We start from the raw sequence: 18,128 nt of genomic DNA, 5'->3' as shown, positions 1-18,128 counted from the left end.
CCAGACTGGAGTGCAGTGGCACAATCTCGGCTCACTGCAACCTCCGCCTCGTAGGTTCAAGCAGTTCTCCTGCCTCAGCTTCCTGAATAGCTGGGACCGTAGGTGCGTGCCACCACACCCAGCTAATTTTTTTTTTTTTTTTGTATTTTTAGTGGAGACAGGGTTTTGCCATGTTAGCCAGGCTGGTCTCAAACTCCTGACCTCAGGTGATCCACCTGCCTTGGCCTCCCAAAATGCTGGGATTACAGGCGTGAGCCACTGCGCCAGGTCTCAATGTACTTTTTAAAACTAAGGTTATTTCCTCATCTCATTCTGAAGGTTTTTTATTCTGTCTAAAAAATAGTTTCATTGGGAAAAGGGAAGCGCAACTTGGTACTTGAACTTTAAAATTACCTTAGATTTTACTTTTGACCCTTCAGGTAACTTTCAGTTAACATGGCAGAAAACACTTTAAAAAAAAATAGACTTTATTTTTTAGAGCAGTTTTAGGTTTACAGCAGAAGAGAAAACACTTTTTTTTTGGAGACAGTCTCATTCTGTCACTCACACTGGGGTGCAGTAGTGCCATCATGGCTCATTGCAGCCTGGGCTTAAGGGATCCTCCCACTTCAGCCTCCTGAGTAGCTCGGACCGCAGGCACATGCCACTACACTTGGCTGATTTTTAAATTTTTTTTGCAGAGACGGGGTCTCCCTATGTTGCCCAAGCGGGCCTTCCACTCTGGGCTCAAGTGATCCTTCCACCTTGGCCTCCCAAAGTGTGGAGATGACAGATGTGAGACATGGCACCCAGCCCAGAAAAGCACTTTTGACATTCAAAAACTATGGAAGGCTGAGCACCATGGCTCATTCCTATAATCCCCTAGCACTTTGGGAGGCTGGAGTGGGAGGATCACTTGAAGCCAGGAGTTTAAGGCCAGCCTGGGCAACAAAGTGAGACCCCTCTCTACCCCCGTCTCTACAAAAATTTTAAAAATCAACTGGATATGCTGGCATGCATCTGTAGTCCCAGCTGCTCAGGAGGTGGAGGCAGGAGGATCACTTAGGTTCAAGAGTTTGAAGTTACAGTGAGCTGACCGCACCACTGCACTCCAGCCTGGGTGACAGAGTGAGACTTCGTCTAAAAAAAAAAAAAAAAAAAAAAACCAAAGTCTATCTTGAGTCCTCTGTAATTTTGACTGGGTGTGGTGGCTCACGCCTGTGATCCCAGCTACTTGAGAGGCCAAGGTAGGAGGCTTGCTTGAGCCTTAGGAGTTCAAGACCAGCCTGGGCAACCCTGTCTCTTTAAAAGAAAAACAAAAAACAAAAAAAACTATGGAAAATTAAAGCCTGTCCTTTCTGTGATTATAGTGGATTTTTAAAGATAGTTGTTATGAAATACATGTGTAACAGTTATTTCATGAATATAGGAATAGGAAAATATATTCAATAGTTATCTTGGAACATAACATTCTTTAATGTCCCAGGTTTATATTTGGGATCTGCTTTCTATTCCTTGTCCTTTAGAAGAAAGTGTTATTGGTGGGGATAATACTTTAGAAACCAGATTTCGAGGGGAAAAAAAATTCTAGAATTAAATGGGTTAATCCTTCACCCAATGTTAGCTGCTTTTGTCAAGCTTGATGTCTCTCCCCTTTAAAAGAGGGAGATGTTATGCTGAATTTGTTACATGATTCCACATTATTACTTTACTAGTAAAATATTTGGGGAAAAGAAAGGTGTATAATCATACATCATACACAAATAATCATACATTATTTACTAGCAAATAATGTATGATTATTTGTGGAGTGGTACAAACATTAAGTAGATTAGTGATTTTATTTATAGGAGAGTGCATTAAAGGACAGTGACAAGAAACTAAAGATTGGTGATATCATTTGATCTAATAGTTTTATTAAGCAAAGGGTAGAGGATATGAAAATACTTGTGTTTTTCAAGGCAGGTATTCTGTTTTCCATTTTTATATATTTTATTTATGAAATAATAAAGTTTCTTAATACAATTGAGGCAATTTAGTTGGTGTTATTTAAGCAGAGTGTAACTCACAGATTTTTAATGTTATTTTTAAATTGTACATTTCTGACATAGAGTTGATCATGTTTTTAAAGGACCCATTAGTGGTGGAACTTTCAAGGCCTGGACCACTGACCTCAGCCTTGTTCCTGTTTCTTCACAGCATGAAGGAGACTGAAAAAGGACCACTTTCTCCTAAAGTTCTTTTTAATCAGCTTTGTCAGAAGTGGGTGCATCTACATTTTTAATATAAATAATTATGAGTTACAAAATACTAATGTATTCATCACTTAACATGAATAGTCATTTTTACTCTAACTTTGCTATCATTGCCCTGACTATGAAGAGAAAGAACTAAAATTTATTAGTTATAGCTCTCTGCTTTATGAAAATTATATCTCAGTCCTCAGAAGAAGCAGATTATCCTCATATATAAGGAAATGGAGACACAGAAATTAAATGGCTCACCTAGTCTGAGTGAAAAGCTGAGAATCAAATAGAGGTCTGTCCTGACTTGGATGCCTATGTTGTAATACCATAAAGTGAGAAAATCATAGAGTTATAAAATCTAGAAAGTACTGTAAGATAACATCTAATCTAGCTTTCTTATTTTAAAAGATGAGCTCTGAGGCAAATAGAGTTTAAGTGAATTTCTCAAGGTATTATAGTATGTTTAAAAACCATATCCTTATGTGCCTGGAAATAAACACATAAAGGATCTGACTTTAATGCATTCATGTATTCATTTATATAAAAAATTGAGAGCTTGATTTTTATGAGGTGCTTGCTACAATTCAGGGGTACACAACATATATTGCGTCACAAATGCACCCTGTCCCCATGGAACTCACAAGCTAGTCCAGTCCACAATTACTGAAATATGTAGAAGGAAAATTCTTTGAATATGAGCTTGCATTTTTGTATATCTATAGACTTTAAAATCTCATTTTAATTAAAACTAGTAATGAATGCCATGATATTTTAAATATAGTCCAAAATAGAGGGCTTAGTGTATGTTTCATTTGGTTGGCAAATGGTATTTCTTCAAAGCCTGAAGACCGAAAAAACCTGCAAAAGTCTCAGAGGCATGAGTGTCTCACAGAGTTAAAAAGTTTTTAGCACAGCCATAATAAAGAATGAAATCATATTCTTTGCGACAACATGGATGCAGCTGGAGGCCATTATCCTAAGTGAATTAATGCAGGAACAGAAAACCAGATACCACATGTTCTCATAAGTGGAAGCTAAACATTGGGTACTCATGGACATAAAGATGGCAACAGTAGAGACTGGGGATTACTAGAGATGGGAGAGATTGAGGGAGGAAGGGTTGAAAAACTAACTATTGGGTACTATGCTTAGTACCTGAGTGACGGGATCATTCGTACTCCGGACCTTAGCATCACACAATATACCCAGATAACCTGCACATGTACCCCTTGAATCTAAAATAAAAGTTGAAATTAAAACAAAAAAAGTTATTAGGGCATTGTATGCTTTAGAAATTTGTTTCTGACTTTGCCAGAAATAACTTGTTTTGTATAATTTTCTTCCTGGTTATAAAGGTTTATTAACATTTTAAAAATTATTATTAAAATAATGGACACTCATAGATAAAAATTCAAACTCCTTTCTTTACTCCTCAGAAGTAACTATTAACTGATTCTTTCCAAAAGTGATCATACATATACAGACATATGCAAATCTTTTGCAACTTGCTTGATATTTTATACATCTTTCCATGTTAGCACATGTGTGTATAACTTACTCAATTTTGTATGTATACACAGTACTTGTGGAAGTACATCTGTAGGATAAATTCTTAGAATAACTAGATCAAACATTATTTGAAGAGTTTTATTTATTTTTTGTATTTTTTAGGAGACAGGGTCTCGCTCTGTGCCCAGGCTCAAGTGCAGTGGCGCAATCATAGTCGAATTCCTGGGCTCAAGCATTCCTCCCTGCTCAACCTCCCAAGTAGCTGGGATTACAGGCATGAGCATCATCCATGCTTGGCTGAAAAGTTTTAAATTGCCTTTTGTTTGTTTTATGGCGTTTACTTTTAAAAGAAGTATATATTAGACAAATATATTTTTTAAAAATCAAGTAAAGATTTAAGCCACATGTGTTTGGGTTTATTTCTGAACTATATTCTGTTTCATTGATCTACATGTCTTTACCCCAAAGCCTACACTGTCTTGATTACTGTAGCTTCATAGTAAGTCTTGCAATTGAGTAGCGTAAGTTCTCAAATTTTGGTCATCCTTTTCAAACTATTCTAGGTCCTCTTTTGTTTTTTGAGACGGAGTTTCGCTCTTGTTGCCCAGGCTGGAGTGCAATGGTATGATCTTGGCTTACCGCAGCCTCCGCCTCCTGGGTTCAAGCAATTCTCCTGCCTCAGCCTGGGATTACAGGCGCCCGCTACCACACCCGGCTAATTTTGTATTTTTACTAGAGATGGGGTTTCTCCATGTTGGTCAGGCTGGTCTTGAACTCCCAGCCTCAGGTGATCTGCCCACCTTGGCCTCCCAAAGTGCTGGGGTTACAGGCGTGAGCCACTGCGCCCAGCCGGTCCTTTGCTTTTTTATGTAAATTATAGAATCAGATTGTCAGTTGGGATTGTTTTGAATGTGTAGATCAATTTGGGGAGAATCAACATCTTAACAATGTTGAATCTTTTCATGTGTGATATCTTACCAGTTTTCTAGGTCTTTGATTTTTCTCATCAAGGGTGTATAGTTTTCAGCATACAAATCCTGCACATATTTTGTTAGATTTATCTTAAGAATTTCATGTTTTTATGCTATTTATTGTAAATGGTACTCTTTTTAAAAAATTCAATTTCCAGTTGTTCATTGTTAATATACAGAAATACAGTTGATTTTTGTATGTTAACCTTGTTTCTCGCTACCCTACCCAACTTGCTTTAGTAGTTCTCTTAGCTTTATGTTGATTTGTTGGTATTTCCTATGTAGACAATGTCATTGGCAAATGAAGATTGTTTTATTTCTTTCCAATCTGTATCATTTTATATCTTTTTCTCATTTTATATCACTGTCAAGGACAACCAATACATATTGCAATAGGACTCTTCTTGGAAAAAAAATGAAAAAGGACCACCAATACAATGTTAGAATGGTGAAATAGGCATCTTGCCTTATTCCTGATATTAAAGGGAGAGCATGCAGTCTTTCACACGTCAGTGTGATAATAACTATAGATTTTTCATACATGCCTTTTATCAGGTTGAGGAAATTCCCAATTATTCTTAGTTTTTCTTTTTTCTGAGAGTTCTTATCAAGAAATGGATTTTTTTAAAATGCTTTTTCTGTATCCAAATAATCTTTTTTTTTTGGCTGTTGGAATAGTAAATTGTATTGGTGGATATTCTGACTAGCTTTAGTAAGGTATATTTGACATAAAATAAATTGTACATATTTAAAGTGTACTACTGGTGCCAGACACAGCAGCTCATGCCTATAATCCCAGCAGTTTGGGAGCCAAGGTGGGAGAACTGCCTGAGGCCAGGAGTTTGAGACTAGCCAGGACAACATAGGGAGACTCTATGAAAAAAAAAAATTAGCCAGAGGTGTGATGGTGCACACCTGTAGTCCCAGCTACTCTAGAGGCTGAGGTAGGAGGATGACTTGAGCCTAGGAGTTTTGAGTGTTCAGTGAGCTGTTAATGTCATTGCACTCCTGTCACCCCTGTCTCTCTGAAAAATGAAGTATACTATTGGATAAGTTTTGACATATCTATACACTTTGTGTATGTGTGTGTGTGTGTATATATATGTATATATACATACATTCATTCAATATAATGAATGTATCCATCACCCCCCAAAGTTTTGTTGGGCCCCTTTATAATCCCTTTCTCTAGAACCTCTCCCCTAAACTCCATCCCTAGGTGGTATACCTGTTACCTGTTTTTTTTTTTGTTGCAATAGATTAGTTTGCATTTTGGGGAATTCTATAGAAATGGAATCATATAGGGTGTACTCTTTTTTTATCTGACTTCCTTCACTTGGCATAATTTGTGGTTTATTCATATTGTGTGTACGTGAACCAGTCTCTTGAAGTTTCTGTTACAGTGGTGATTATCAGACACTTTGACCACTTGTGATGAGCCTTATTTGGGAGCAAGGTCTTCAACTTTGTGGTTTTTGTTTGTTTTATTTGGTTTTCTGCTTCTGCATTAGTTCACTTAGGGTGATAGGGTGATGGCTTTCAGCTACTTCCATGTTGCTTGCTGCAAAGGACTTGATTTTGTTCTTTTTTATGGCTGTGTAGTATTCCATGGTGTATATGGACCACATTTTCTTTATCCAATCCACCATATATGGAAACCTAGGTTGATTCCATGTCTTTGCTATTGTGAATAACACTGTGATGAACATAGAAGTGGATTAAATTTCTTTTTCTTGACAGTCTCCTAATTTATGCTTGTACATATATTTTTCTCTCATGCCTTGAGGTTTTTAAAAGTCCTCTCCTCTTTCTCATGGCAATACTTTTACTAAAGTACATTTCCTGGGAATCCTTAGGGTTCCCCTTATTTTGAATAGGCTGAATATTTTCATATGTTTGGTGATTTTTATCTTCTAATCCTTTAATAGGTTTGAAAGTCTCTCTTGGTATGGGTAGCTCAGATAGGCTCCATCATAGAGTCTAGAAATCATCCTATGATTTTTTTTGCCCATTCCTAGGTAAAAAACAAAACAAAACAAAACAAAACAAAAAAAATCTAAGTTTATTAAATTTTCTTCAGTGGTTTAGAAGGCAGTAAATAGTTTTTGCATTGGTTGAGAAGGAGCTATAGGCAGAGACATGGTGGAGGCAGTTTCTCTTTGTTCAGGAATGATTTCCTCCTTGTGTGTCTGCTTTGAAAGCCATAAACTGCCCCCTCCTCCTACCTACACCTTGGCTAGTGAAGATCTCTGAAGGATTCTCCTGTTCCCTCCTCTAGTCATCTGCTACTTCACTGGCCTTCCTTGGAGTGTACGGCATAAGTGTACGGTTCTGCAGTTTCTGCCTCTCCTGATGCCAGCTGTGGAGGTCCAAATAGGATTAGAATATGTGTCCATCTTGGTTTCTGTCCTCATCTCTAATCTAGGAGGTGGGTTCTGTCCACCACGTGCAAGTAGGGAAGCCCATCAAGGTAACAAAGTATTGTCAGCATGTTGCTATGTGCTGCTAGTTAGCAAGAATGTCTGGAGTGGTGTTTCCTCTTACAGGCTAGATTGATGACCGGTTAATGTTTTAGCAGTCAGGGACTCACTTTCTTTGAATTATTAGGATGAATATTTATCCTGAGATAATGAAGAATAATGCTGAAAGTACTGCACTTGGCTGGGCATGATGGCTCATGCCTGTAATTCCAGCACTTTGAGAGGCTGAGGTGGGTGGATCATTTGAGGTCAGGAGTTCCAGACCAGCCTGGCCAACATGGTGAAACCCTACCTCTACTAAAAATACAAAAATTAGCCGGGCATGATGGCAGGTGTGGCCAGCAACTGTAGTCCCAGCCACTCAGGAGGCTGAGGCAGGAGAATTGCTTGAACCTGAGAGGCGGAGGTTGCAGTGAGCTGAGATTGTGCCACTGCGCTCCAGCCTAGGTGACAGAGTGAAACTCCATCTCGCAAAAATAAAAATGAGATAATAATTAAAAATAATTAAGTACTGCACTCTGTCAAAAGACCTGTAGTTATGTTAGTGGCACTTACCTTGTTCTTCAATTTTCTCACGCATAAGGTAGAACTTATATTAATTATAAATTCCTGAACAGTGCTGTTTTGTATATCACATGAGATATGTTGTAAATATCATAAATAGTTGTAAATGTGTCTTCTACTATGATATATTCTCATTATTTTGTATTTTGACAGAATTATTTCTTCATCTTAGGTCAGAACACTTTCCAGATTTAATACTTGTCTGCACTTAAGGCAAAATGTTCATTTTAGCATTAGAGTTTACTGTAGGTTACTTTTTAAAGTTACTGAAATCAAACAAATATTTCCTATGTCAGTGTCTCCATGAATAGTACCTGATCTTTCTATTAAGTTAATACAGAGGAAATTTAATTATCAAGTCCTTAAAAAATATATTCACAGGGAGATCAACTTATAGTCCTTTATATGAAATATGAACACTCTCTTGCTTTCCTTTTGGTTAAGGTAGGAAGATAATAAATCACAGTGGCTTGGGTTTGAATACTGGTTTATTTGCTAACTGTATGACCTTGCAAATGATTTAAACAATACCGCTGAGTCCTCATGTGTAAGTTGGAGAAAACAGTACATCCCAACAAAGTTGTTGGAGGATTATGCCTGAACATGTGAAAAACTACTAGTATTGTGCTTAACATATAGTAGTTGCTTAATAAATGATAGCCATATTCTCAGTGCACACTTAAGATCACACCCTAATTGGACCAGTAATCACATTTCATCTATTTAGTTGGAAAAGTAATAAACTGCGTCTTTATGCCATTTTGTGTGTGTGGGTGTGTGTTTTGGTAGAGAACGGGGTTTTGCCTTGTTGCCAAAGCTGGTCTGGAACTCCTGAGCTCAAGTGATCTCCCAAATGCTGGGATTACAGGCGTAGGCTGCCGCATCCGGCTAATAATACGCTATTTCAAGTGCATTTAGAGAAAAGTGTTGATGAACCATGGAATGAATATTCTTTTTTTCTTTCCTCTTTTGTTTTTAAATCACAGGGCACCTCGATTTAAAGATTTCCAGCAACAGGACAGTCAGGAGCTTCTTCATTATCTTCTGGATGCAGTGAGGACAGAAGAAACAAAGGTCAGGTTTCTTTATGTATATCATGTATTCTCTTCAAGAAGAGGATACAAAACTAGGGGATTATTGGGGGGCCAAGGCGGGGTGGATCATCTGAGGTCAGGAGTTTCAGAACAGCCTAGCCAACATAGCGAAACCTTGTCTCTACTAAAATATAAAAATTAGCCGGGCATGATGGTGCATGCCTGTAGTTCCAGCTACTTGGCAGGCTGAGACATGAGAATTGCTTGAACCCAGGAGGCAGAGGTTGCAGTGAGCCGAGATCACGCTACTGCACTACTCCAGCCTGGGTGACAGAGTGAGACTCTGTCTCAAAAAACAAACAAACAAAAAACAACTAAGTAAGTAATTTCTATTACAATTTAAAAGTACAGTTGAGAAATAATTTAATTTTTTAGAATAAATATTCTAGATATTTTTTCTTTCTTCTGTAAGATATTTACCTTTATCCTTTTACAGCCCTATTGTCCTTTTTAGTTAATGTCCTTTGGCTGTAAATAAAATAATTTAAACTAGCTTAAGTAAAAAGGAATTGTGGCCAGGCCTGGTGGCTCATGCCTGTAATCCCAACACTTTGGAAGGCCGAGGCAGGTGGATCACCTGAGGTCAGGAGTTCAAGATGAGCTTGGGAAACATGGTGAAACCCTGTCTCTACTAAAAATACAAAAATTAGCCAGGTGTGGTAGCATGTGCCTGTAATCCCAGCTACTTGGGAGGCTGAGGCAGGAGAATCGCTTGAACCCCGGCTGTGGAGGTTGCAGTGAGCCGAGATCCAGCTGGGTGACAGAGCGAAATGCCATTAAAAAAAAAAAAAAAAAAGGAATCTTAAGATGCAGGGAGATATTCCTGGGGGATATAAGAACAGGAAAGCTGTCAGGAATCCAGAAAGCATTCTTCTTCTTATCCTAGTTTCTCTGGCTCTGTAGATTTTCTTCATTTTTCTCCATGCAGACCAAGCAGTATTTGCATGTCATAGTTCCATGTGTGTAAAAACTATACTGGCTATTCATGATTCTCTATTTTTAAATTCCCAGTAGAGAGAAACTTCATTATTCCATGTTGGATTAGATTCCACTCATGGATCAGTTGTTTGTGGCTAGGAGAGAGGAGTCCCAGCCTCTTGGATGAGAGAGCATTTCTCAGAAAAGGAATAGCCTGTGGACTGGATAGATTCCCCAGTGTTGATTGTAGGCCTATCCCCTAACTGATTGGCTCTTTATTGACTTTAATGTTAAATTAGTTAAATTCAACTTCTTCTGGGGAGGGGTTTCCTGTGCACATAGGATTCAGTTTATCAGAGAAAATGCAAGATATTAAGGATGTCAGATACACAGCACACATTCTCTGTTTTCCTCCCTCTTACTCATAGAAGACATTGCTGATCGTTCCTAACAGTCCAGATGAGTTTGGGTTCAGCCTCAGAATTATTTTCTGAGCACACCATTGTGGGCAGCCGTTGTCAGTCATAATTGGAGTAATAGATGAAAACCTGTTTTCCATTCAAGGCAAATATATTTCTTAATCTATATGGTAATATGTAATAAAAGCAGCCAAGTGTTCAGTGAAGTGCATACGTGCTTGTGATAAGTAGTGCTAGGCAAGATGGACCTTCCTCTTTTAAAAAAAATTCTGCCAGGTATGGTGGCTCATGCCTGTAATCCCAGCACTCTGGGAGGCCAAGGTGGGCAGATCACTTGAGCTCAGGAATTTCAGACCAGCCTGGCCAACATAGTGAAACCATGTGTCTACTAAAAACACAAAAATTAGCCAGACGTGGTGGTGCACACCTGTAATCCCAGCTTCTTGGGTGGCTGAGGCATGAGAATCGCTTGAACCCAAGAGGCGGAGGTTGCAGTGAGCTGTGATTGCACCACTGCTCTCCAGCCTGGGCAACAGAGCAGAGCCTACCTTGAAAAACAACAAAAATCCTGTTTTAATTGTAGTGTGGCAGTGTCTCTTTACTCCTAGTGACCAGTTTCCAGTGAAGAGAAAATTAGAGTTCTAATATTTTCTTTAAAGTTTCCTTTAAAAATAAGGATTGAGTTAATTACTCTCTCCTGCTATAAAACATCATGTAGCACAATCCTATTTTTAATTGTCTGCTTATTGACTTTCTTATTAAGCTAATTGAATTCAGCTTTTAGAGGTGTCATTCCTTTTCTGCCACCTCTCTACTTTTACATATTTGATCATAAACCCTACCACTTTCTATTTAGATTTATGTCCCTATCTGTCAGCTTTCTTAGATTGTGATCTTTTTGAGGAATGGTACTATGTATTGTCTCTGTCCTGTGTGCCTTGCACATAGTAGGTGTTCTGTGAATTTGTGTGTGTGTGTGTGTGTGTGTATGTGTGTTTTGTTTTGTTTTGTTTTTTTGGGACAGGGTCTCACTCTGTCATCCAGGCTGGAGTGCAGTGGCATGATCTCAGCTCACTGCAGCCTCTGCCTCCCGGGTTCAAGTGATTCTCCTGCCTCAGCCTCCCGAGTAGCTGGGATTACAGGGTGTGCCACCATTCCCAGCTAATTTTTGTACTTTTAGTAGAAATGGGGTTTCACTGTGTTGACTAGGCTTGCTTATTTAGACAGTGTCTTGCTCTGTTGCTTTGGCTGCAGTGCAGTGTTGTGATCTCGGCTCACTGCAACCTCCAACCTCCTGGGGTCAAGTGATTCTCCTGCCTCAGCCTCCTGAATAGCTGGGATTACAGACACACATCACAAAGCCTGGCTAATTTTTTTTTTTTTTTTTTTTTTGTATTTTTAGTAGAGACAGGGTTTTACCACTTTGGCCAGGCTTGTCTCAAACTCCTAACCTCAAGTAATCTGCCTGCCTTGGCCTCCCAAAGTGCTGGGATCACAGGCATGAGCTGCCACTCTGGGCTCCCTGTGAATGTTTTTTGAATGAGTTGTATGTGCTTAACCTTAAACGCAACTTTTTTTGAGAATTTGAATTGGGAAGAAATCAAAATAATTATTCTTATGTGTTATACTAGCTAGTTTCTTTTGATTTGCAATTATTTTGAATATGTTGTATTTGAATAAACTAATAAACCGACAGGATAATACTGTGTTGTTTTATCTACATTGTGTCTAAAAAAGAAAAAAAAAAAGAGATTTATAATTAGTTAACCATTGAGGATATTAGGATAGTCCCCTAGCTAGTATTTGATCACATTTTCTTAGAGCTAGGAACTGATACTTAGAGTTGAGCTTCAAACTCAAGTCTTTCTGACTCCCAAACTAATAATCTTTCTAATTCTATAAAATACTGCTGATTGAAGTTTAGTTTTAATGCTTGGACATCTGTAGTCAGTAGAAATAATGATTTTAAGTCTGCTATTTAAAATGTAACCACAATTATTTTACTATTTGTAAAAGTATTAAAGCGGATTCAATAATTATGGTATATTGCTGTTCTTGTTGAGGGGTAGATGCATGTTGTTGGCACTGTGGGAACAGGTTGCTCTTTATATTATGAACAATAAATGGGCCTACAGATGATATGAGTTACTTTAAGATTAATTCAGATTTATCAATTGCTAGAATTATTTTTTTCCCCATGATTTGCAGGAATACGTTTACTATGTGGTGGTCATGTATCATTAAATGGAATTAAAAATTATGTAAGTGGGCTGGGCATGGTGGCTCATTCCTGTAATCCCAGCAGTTTGGGAGGCTGAGATGGGCAGATCACCTGAAGTCAGGAGTTCGAGACCAGCTTGGCCAACATGGTGAAACCCCGTGTCTACTAAAAATACAAAAATTAGCCAAGCATGGTGGTGCGTGCCTGTAATCCTAGCTACTCAGGAGACTGAGGCAGGGGAATTGCTTGAACTCGAGGTGGAGGTTGCAGTGAGCCGTGATCGTGGCACTGCACTCTAGACTGGGTGAGGGAGTGAGACACGTTCTCAAAAAAAAAAAAAAAAAAAAAAAAAAAATTATGTAAGTGAAGTTAAAAGTCATGTGAATAGGTTAAAATTATGTCTTGGGGTTTTTTTTCTGTTGATGTTATAAAAAAAAGTAAAATATATCCCTGTCACTTTTTTCTGTCTTACCTCTATAATTCGGTAGCAGTCTTTGTTATAATTAAATTATTGTTTAGTCATAATGGTGCATTGGGATACACAGTATCTTAGGCAGCCCAGCAGGACACATTGGTTTTGAAAGCTCTTATCTTTCTTGCACTATTTGAGGGCTTTAAATGGTACAGTAAAATTAAAATGTCAAGTCTGTGGATCTATTCAATTTCATAAGCGAGGACAGTCCTGACGGTCAGCTACAGTGAGTATCAGGGCAGGAGCTGCATTGTCTGGCCTGGGAACTCCACAGCTGTTAATCGTGCTGTTGTTGTAGTGTGTCACTGCCATGTGTTTCTTGATTGAAGAAGGCTACAGTGTTATGTCTGCCACCAGAATCTTTTAGTAATGATGAAAAACTGCTGACCTCCTTTCATATGGTTTCATTGAAGTCTTTTCTGAACTACAACATTGAGGAATATACTCTTGCTGAATATAGTACTTAAGGGATCATTTGTGCAGAAATTGTAAATTTTTCATGTACAAAATCAAATTTCCTAGAAGTAGTTCTTTTATAAGGCAGTCTTTTTAATTTATACATTTATGCTTCTTTGTTTTTTCCTTATAATTTGCACAGTCACTAAATTAATGATATTACATTTTTATTATCTTCAAGATTTATTACTGTAATATATTTTTGGTTAGAATTATTTTAAAGACAATATCTCAGCTAACTTAAACTGTACATTATTTTCATTCTTGTTTTTAAAGTATAAGGTGGAGATTTGAAATAGTTGAACCGTGATACTGCTAATTGATTAAGTGCTACAGTTATTAACAGCTCCCTGACCAAAGTATGTATCTTTCTTTTAACCTAAATTGTTCAAAGCATAACTCCTAACAGTGTGGAATTGTATATGGACATAAACTCATTTATTTTCCTCAACTTGATGAATTACCTATTAATTGACTTTTAAACAGTTTAGAGTAGAGAATGTAAATTCATGGTTAGGATCGAAATTAAAAAGCAAAAGTCTAATATTTAAAAGTTAATAATGTAAACAATTTCATTTTACTCTTTTTAGGGTGTAATCACAGCTTTTTAGCTTTTTTCCTGCTGCTTGAATTGGTAACTTCTTAGCTTCTTTTGAGTGATACGACATTTCAGGATATATAGCAAAGTTTCATTAAATCATATCAAAAATCATGTCTGAATTAGTAAAATGTTTAAATTGTAGGATAAATTTACAGACTAAGTTGAGTTAGAAGTATTCCTCTTGAGTTGTTTGAAATGTTATGATTATATGAAATATTTACGGGTGAACATTGGTATTTATTGGAATTTTTCATTTAAGTTCATTAAATATTTCTCCTGCATGGAATTTACACAATTCCAATTTGCTTACTTTAGTTCAATAAATTCTTTTTTCAAGGTGTAAAAGTCAACTTTAGCTTAGACAATGTCTGAATTATATCAACTTTCAAATTTATTGAGTCTGAATTGGAGATTATTTCACTATTTAATAGCTTCTGGGAGACATTTTATTGTTTGATTTCTTTATAGTATATAAGTGTATTTCAGGACTTGTGTCACACGGTATGAATTGCTGTATGTTTGCTTTTATCCCCTACTTTGTAAAATATTTAAGTGTTTTGAATCTTGTATTAATTTTCAAAATATGCTTGAGGACAGTAAACAGTTATAGGAAATATAATGTGTTAATCACAGGCCAGTTAGTAATAAGTGAAACTCAGCTTCACAATTATTGGAGGAGAATGTGTTAAAAAACATATATCATACACAGAAGAAACATAAATCATACACAGCAGAACAATTCTGAGGGGTCATGAGTGTCTTCTGCTTATCCAGGCAGCAGGGCATGGAGCGAGAATAAGAATGTGATCACCTCCCTCTCCATGTAATATTGGGTTCTTAGATTAAAAGCATGTTATAATGGCAGAAGGGGATCTTGGTGTTGACAGTATGTCTGATTCATAAGTCTCATTGCTCCAATCTGGGTTCTTTACCTCTCGTATCTGATGTACAGGTGTCACTCTGGAATTCCTCCTAACCATGCTCCTGAGAGTTCCCTTTGCCTCTCTTGTGTTTTGACTTTGCCATTGTTTATATCCCGTGTTCTTGTCTTTCTTCCTTTATGCTCTTTTTTTCCTTATTCAAAAGGTGGCATATACCATATATATAACTTGTTGTACTTTGTCTTTTTTCACTTAATATATCATAGTCATCTTTTCTGATCAAAAGATAGGAAGGACCAGGCACCACGTGTAATCCCAGCACTTTGGGAGTTCGAGACCAGCCTGGGCAACATAGGAAGAGCTTGTCTCTACAAAACAAACAAACAAACAAACAAACAAAAAACAGGTGTGGCAGCTCATGCCTGTAATTCCAGCACTTTAGGAGGCTGAGGCAGGTGGCTTGCTTGAGCTCAGAAGCTCAAGACCAGCCTGGGCAATATGGCAAAACTCCATCTCTACAAAAAATTTTTTAAAAATTAGCCAGGTGTCATGGTGTGTGCCTATAGTCCCAGGTACTTGGGAGGCTGAGGCAGGAGGATCACTTGAACCCAGAGAAGTCAAAGCTGCAGTGGGCAGTGATCACACCACTGCACTCCAGCCTGGGCAACAAAACAAGACACTCTCAAAAAAAAAAAAAAAGAAAATTTTTTTTTTTTTTTGAAAGATAATTAACAAACTTTTCCCTCATCCTACTATCATAATCTGAATTAGGAAGACAAAATTCATCCACCAATTAGGGGCATAGTTAATGTAAAAAGGTCACTTATTAAGTTTTATTCTTGGAGTATGTAGTTTTATTCTGAAACTTTTCTGTGAGATTGGATCTTTCCTAAAACATACATAAGAGATGTAGAAATAGTTAATATAAACCTTGTCATTTACTGAGAGCTGCTGAAGACATAATCATTATTGACAACTAAGTTCAAGTAAAACCATAATTAAAATTTGGGGGATTCTTCTTGCTATGGACATTAATTGATAAATTTGGACTTTAGTTATATGTGTATATAAATGAGGTAGTCCACATAGCATAGAGATTATAGTAACCAGCTTGATAGCTTCTTAATACAGAAAGGTCTTCACAGACAATAAATTTCATATGGTCTGTTTTCTTTTTTGGTCCTAATTAAGAAGTGTCATTTTAGAGAGAGGGAGAAGGAAGAAAGAGGGCAAATGAATTTACTCTAAGCAACAGGACTAGGCTGCTTGCTTTTTGTACACTGATAAAAATACATTAAATCCAAGAGAGAACCTAAATGTAGAAATTCTGACTCTTACTTGGGAAAATTTGACATTAGAGCAATCCATTCATGGAATTTGAGACCTGGAAGAAATTACATTTTTTAAAAATTTGGTCATTTTATTTTCAGACTAGGGAGCTGAAATCCACAGTGTACCTTGCTGTTTGAAAGTACTTTTATTAGGAGGATGAGACCTGAGTTAACTATTATTAGACCAGAATCTATTAACTTTGTTTTACAGCGAATACAAGCTAGCATTCTAAAAGCATTTAACAACCCAACTACTAAAACTGCTGATGATGAAACTAGAAAAAAAGTCAAAGGTATGTTGACTCTTTGTTAAAACTTTTTTCTGTAAGAAAATATTAAAATTTTATTTTAGTTGGAAAAAGAACTGAGCATTATGTGAACTAATCCACCAAAGTAGTGGCTTTAAAAGGAGGACATAGTTGCTGCAGTGTCTGAAAAATACTTTAGTGGAACATAGAAAATGCTAGAATGTATTCATGTGAATTTATAAGAATAAAGCTAATACCAAGTATACAAATTGACACTGATACCTTTATGTGAGGTCTTCTAAGGGAAACTTGAAAGGTTGTTGAAAGTAGCAACCACACTTGGAAGTTCATATTTATCATATTGTATCATTTGACATGTGTTTGGATCAATGGATTTATGGATATTTTTTAGATGTAACTAGACAAAATGTTTAAGTGCTCCAAAGACTCCTGCAAATAAACCGTTTATTGAAGAGAGTGCTGGTAAGTCAAGTGTAAGTGCACTTTGCCTACTCCTAGTGTTTGCTATTCATCCATAAAAATATGAGCCCCAAATGATGATTACCTAATCAAAGTTGGTTATTTGTCATTATCAATACTACAGTGTGGGTTTATATACCTTGCCCTAAGTGTATATTCTGAAAATGGCCATACTGCCCAAGGTAATTTACAGATTCAATGCCATCCCCATCAAGCTACCAATGACTTTCTTCACAGAATTGGAAAAAACTACTTTAAAGTTCATATGGAACCAAAAAAGAGCCCGCATCGCCAAGTCAATCCTAAGCCAAAAGAACAAAGCTGGAGGCATCACACTACCTGACTTCAAACTATACTACAAGGCTACAGTAACCAAAACAGCATGGTACTGGTACCAAAACAGAGATATAGATCAATGGAACAGAACAGAGCCGTCAGAAATAATGCCACATATCTACAAGTATCTGATCTTTGACAAACCTGACAAAAACAAGAAATGGGGAAAGGATTCCCTATTTAATAAATGGTGCTGGGAAAACTGGCTAGCCATATGTAGAAAGCTGAAACTGGATCCCTTCCTTACACCTTATACAAAAATCAATTCAAGATGGATTAAAGACTTAAATGTTAGACCTAAAACCATAAAAACCCTAGAAGAAAACCTAGGCATTACCATTCAGGACATAGGCATGGGCAAGGACTTCATGTCTAAAACACCAAAAGCAATGGCAACAAAAGCCAAAATTGACAAATGGGATCTAATTAAACTCAAGAGCTTCTGCACAGCAAAGGAAACTACCATCAGAGTGAACAGGCAACCTACAAAATGGGAGAACATTTTCGCAACCTACTCATCTGACAAAGGGCTAATATCCAGAATCTACAATGAACTCCAACAAATTTACAAGAAAAAAACAAACAACCCCATCAAAAAGTGGGCGAAGGACATGAACAGACACTTCTCAAAAGAAGACATTTATGCAGCCAAAAAACACATGAAAAAATGCTCACCATCACTGGCCATCAGAGAAATGCAAATCAAAACCACAATGAGATACCATCTCACACCAGTTAGAATGGCAATCATTAAAAAGTCAGGAAACAACAGGTGCTGGAGAGGATGTGGAGAAATAGGAACACTTTTACACTGTTGGTGGGACTGTAAACTAGTTCAACCCTTGTGGAAGTCAGTGTGGCGATTCCTCAGGGATCTAGAACTACAAATTCCATTCGACCCAGCCATCCCATTACTGGGTAT

General features: G+C 37.3%; 1 protein-coding gene across 15 annotated transcripts in view; it reads left to right on the top strand.

Moving 5' to 3' along the window:
- Positions 1-18,128, top strand: part of USP45 (ubiquitin specific peptidase 45) — an 85,905-nt gene that overhangs the window by 30,736 nt on the left and 37,041 nt on the right. For 8 of the 15 annotated variants that reach the window (XR_010126754.1, XM_054492515.2, XM_054492514.2 and 5 more), the window contains 3 exons: positions 2,111-2,241; positions 8,736-8,823; positions 16,354-16,435. Coding sequence is in view for 11 of the 15 variants with exons in the window: in XM_054492515.2 (XP_054348490.1) it covers positions 2,111-2,241; positions 8,736-8,823; positions 16,354-16,435 (301 nt within the window). In the remaining 4 variants the exon portion in view is untranslated. Of the gene's footprint in view, positions 1-2,110; positions 2,242-8,735; positions 9,458-11,591; positions 13,562-13,605; positions 13,689-16,353; positions 16,436-16,802; positions 17,790-18,128 lie in introns of those variants that run through there. The other 7 variants (XR_008503264.2, XM_054492525.2, XM_054492524.2 and 4 more) reach the window with 7 other exon arrangements.

The sequence above is a fragment of the Pongo pygmaeus genome, chromosome 5 (assembly GCF_028885625.2).
Source record: "Pongo pygmaeus isolate AG05252 chromosome 5, NHGRI_mPonPyg2-v2.0_pri, whole genome shotgun sequence".
NCBI lineage: Eukaryota > Metazoa > Chordata > Mammalia > Primates > Hominidae > Pongo > Pongo pygmaeus.
This window is presented reverse-complemented; position numbering and strand designations above follow the sequence as displayed.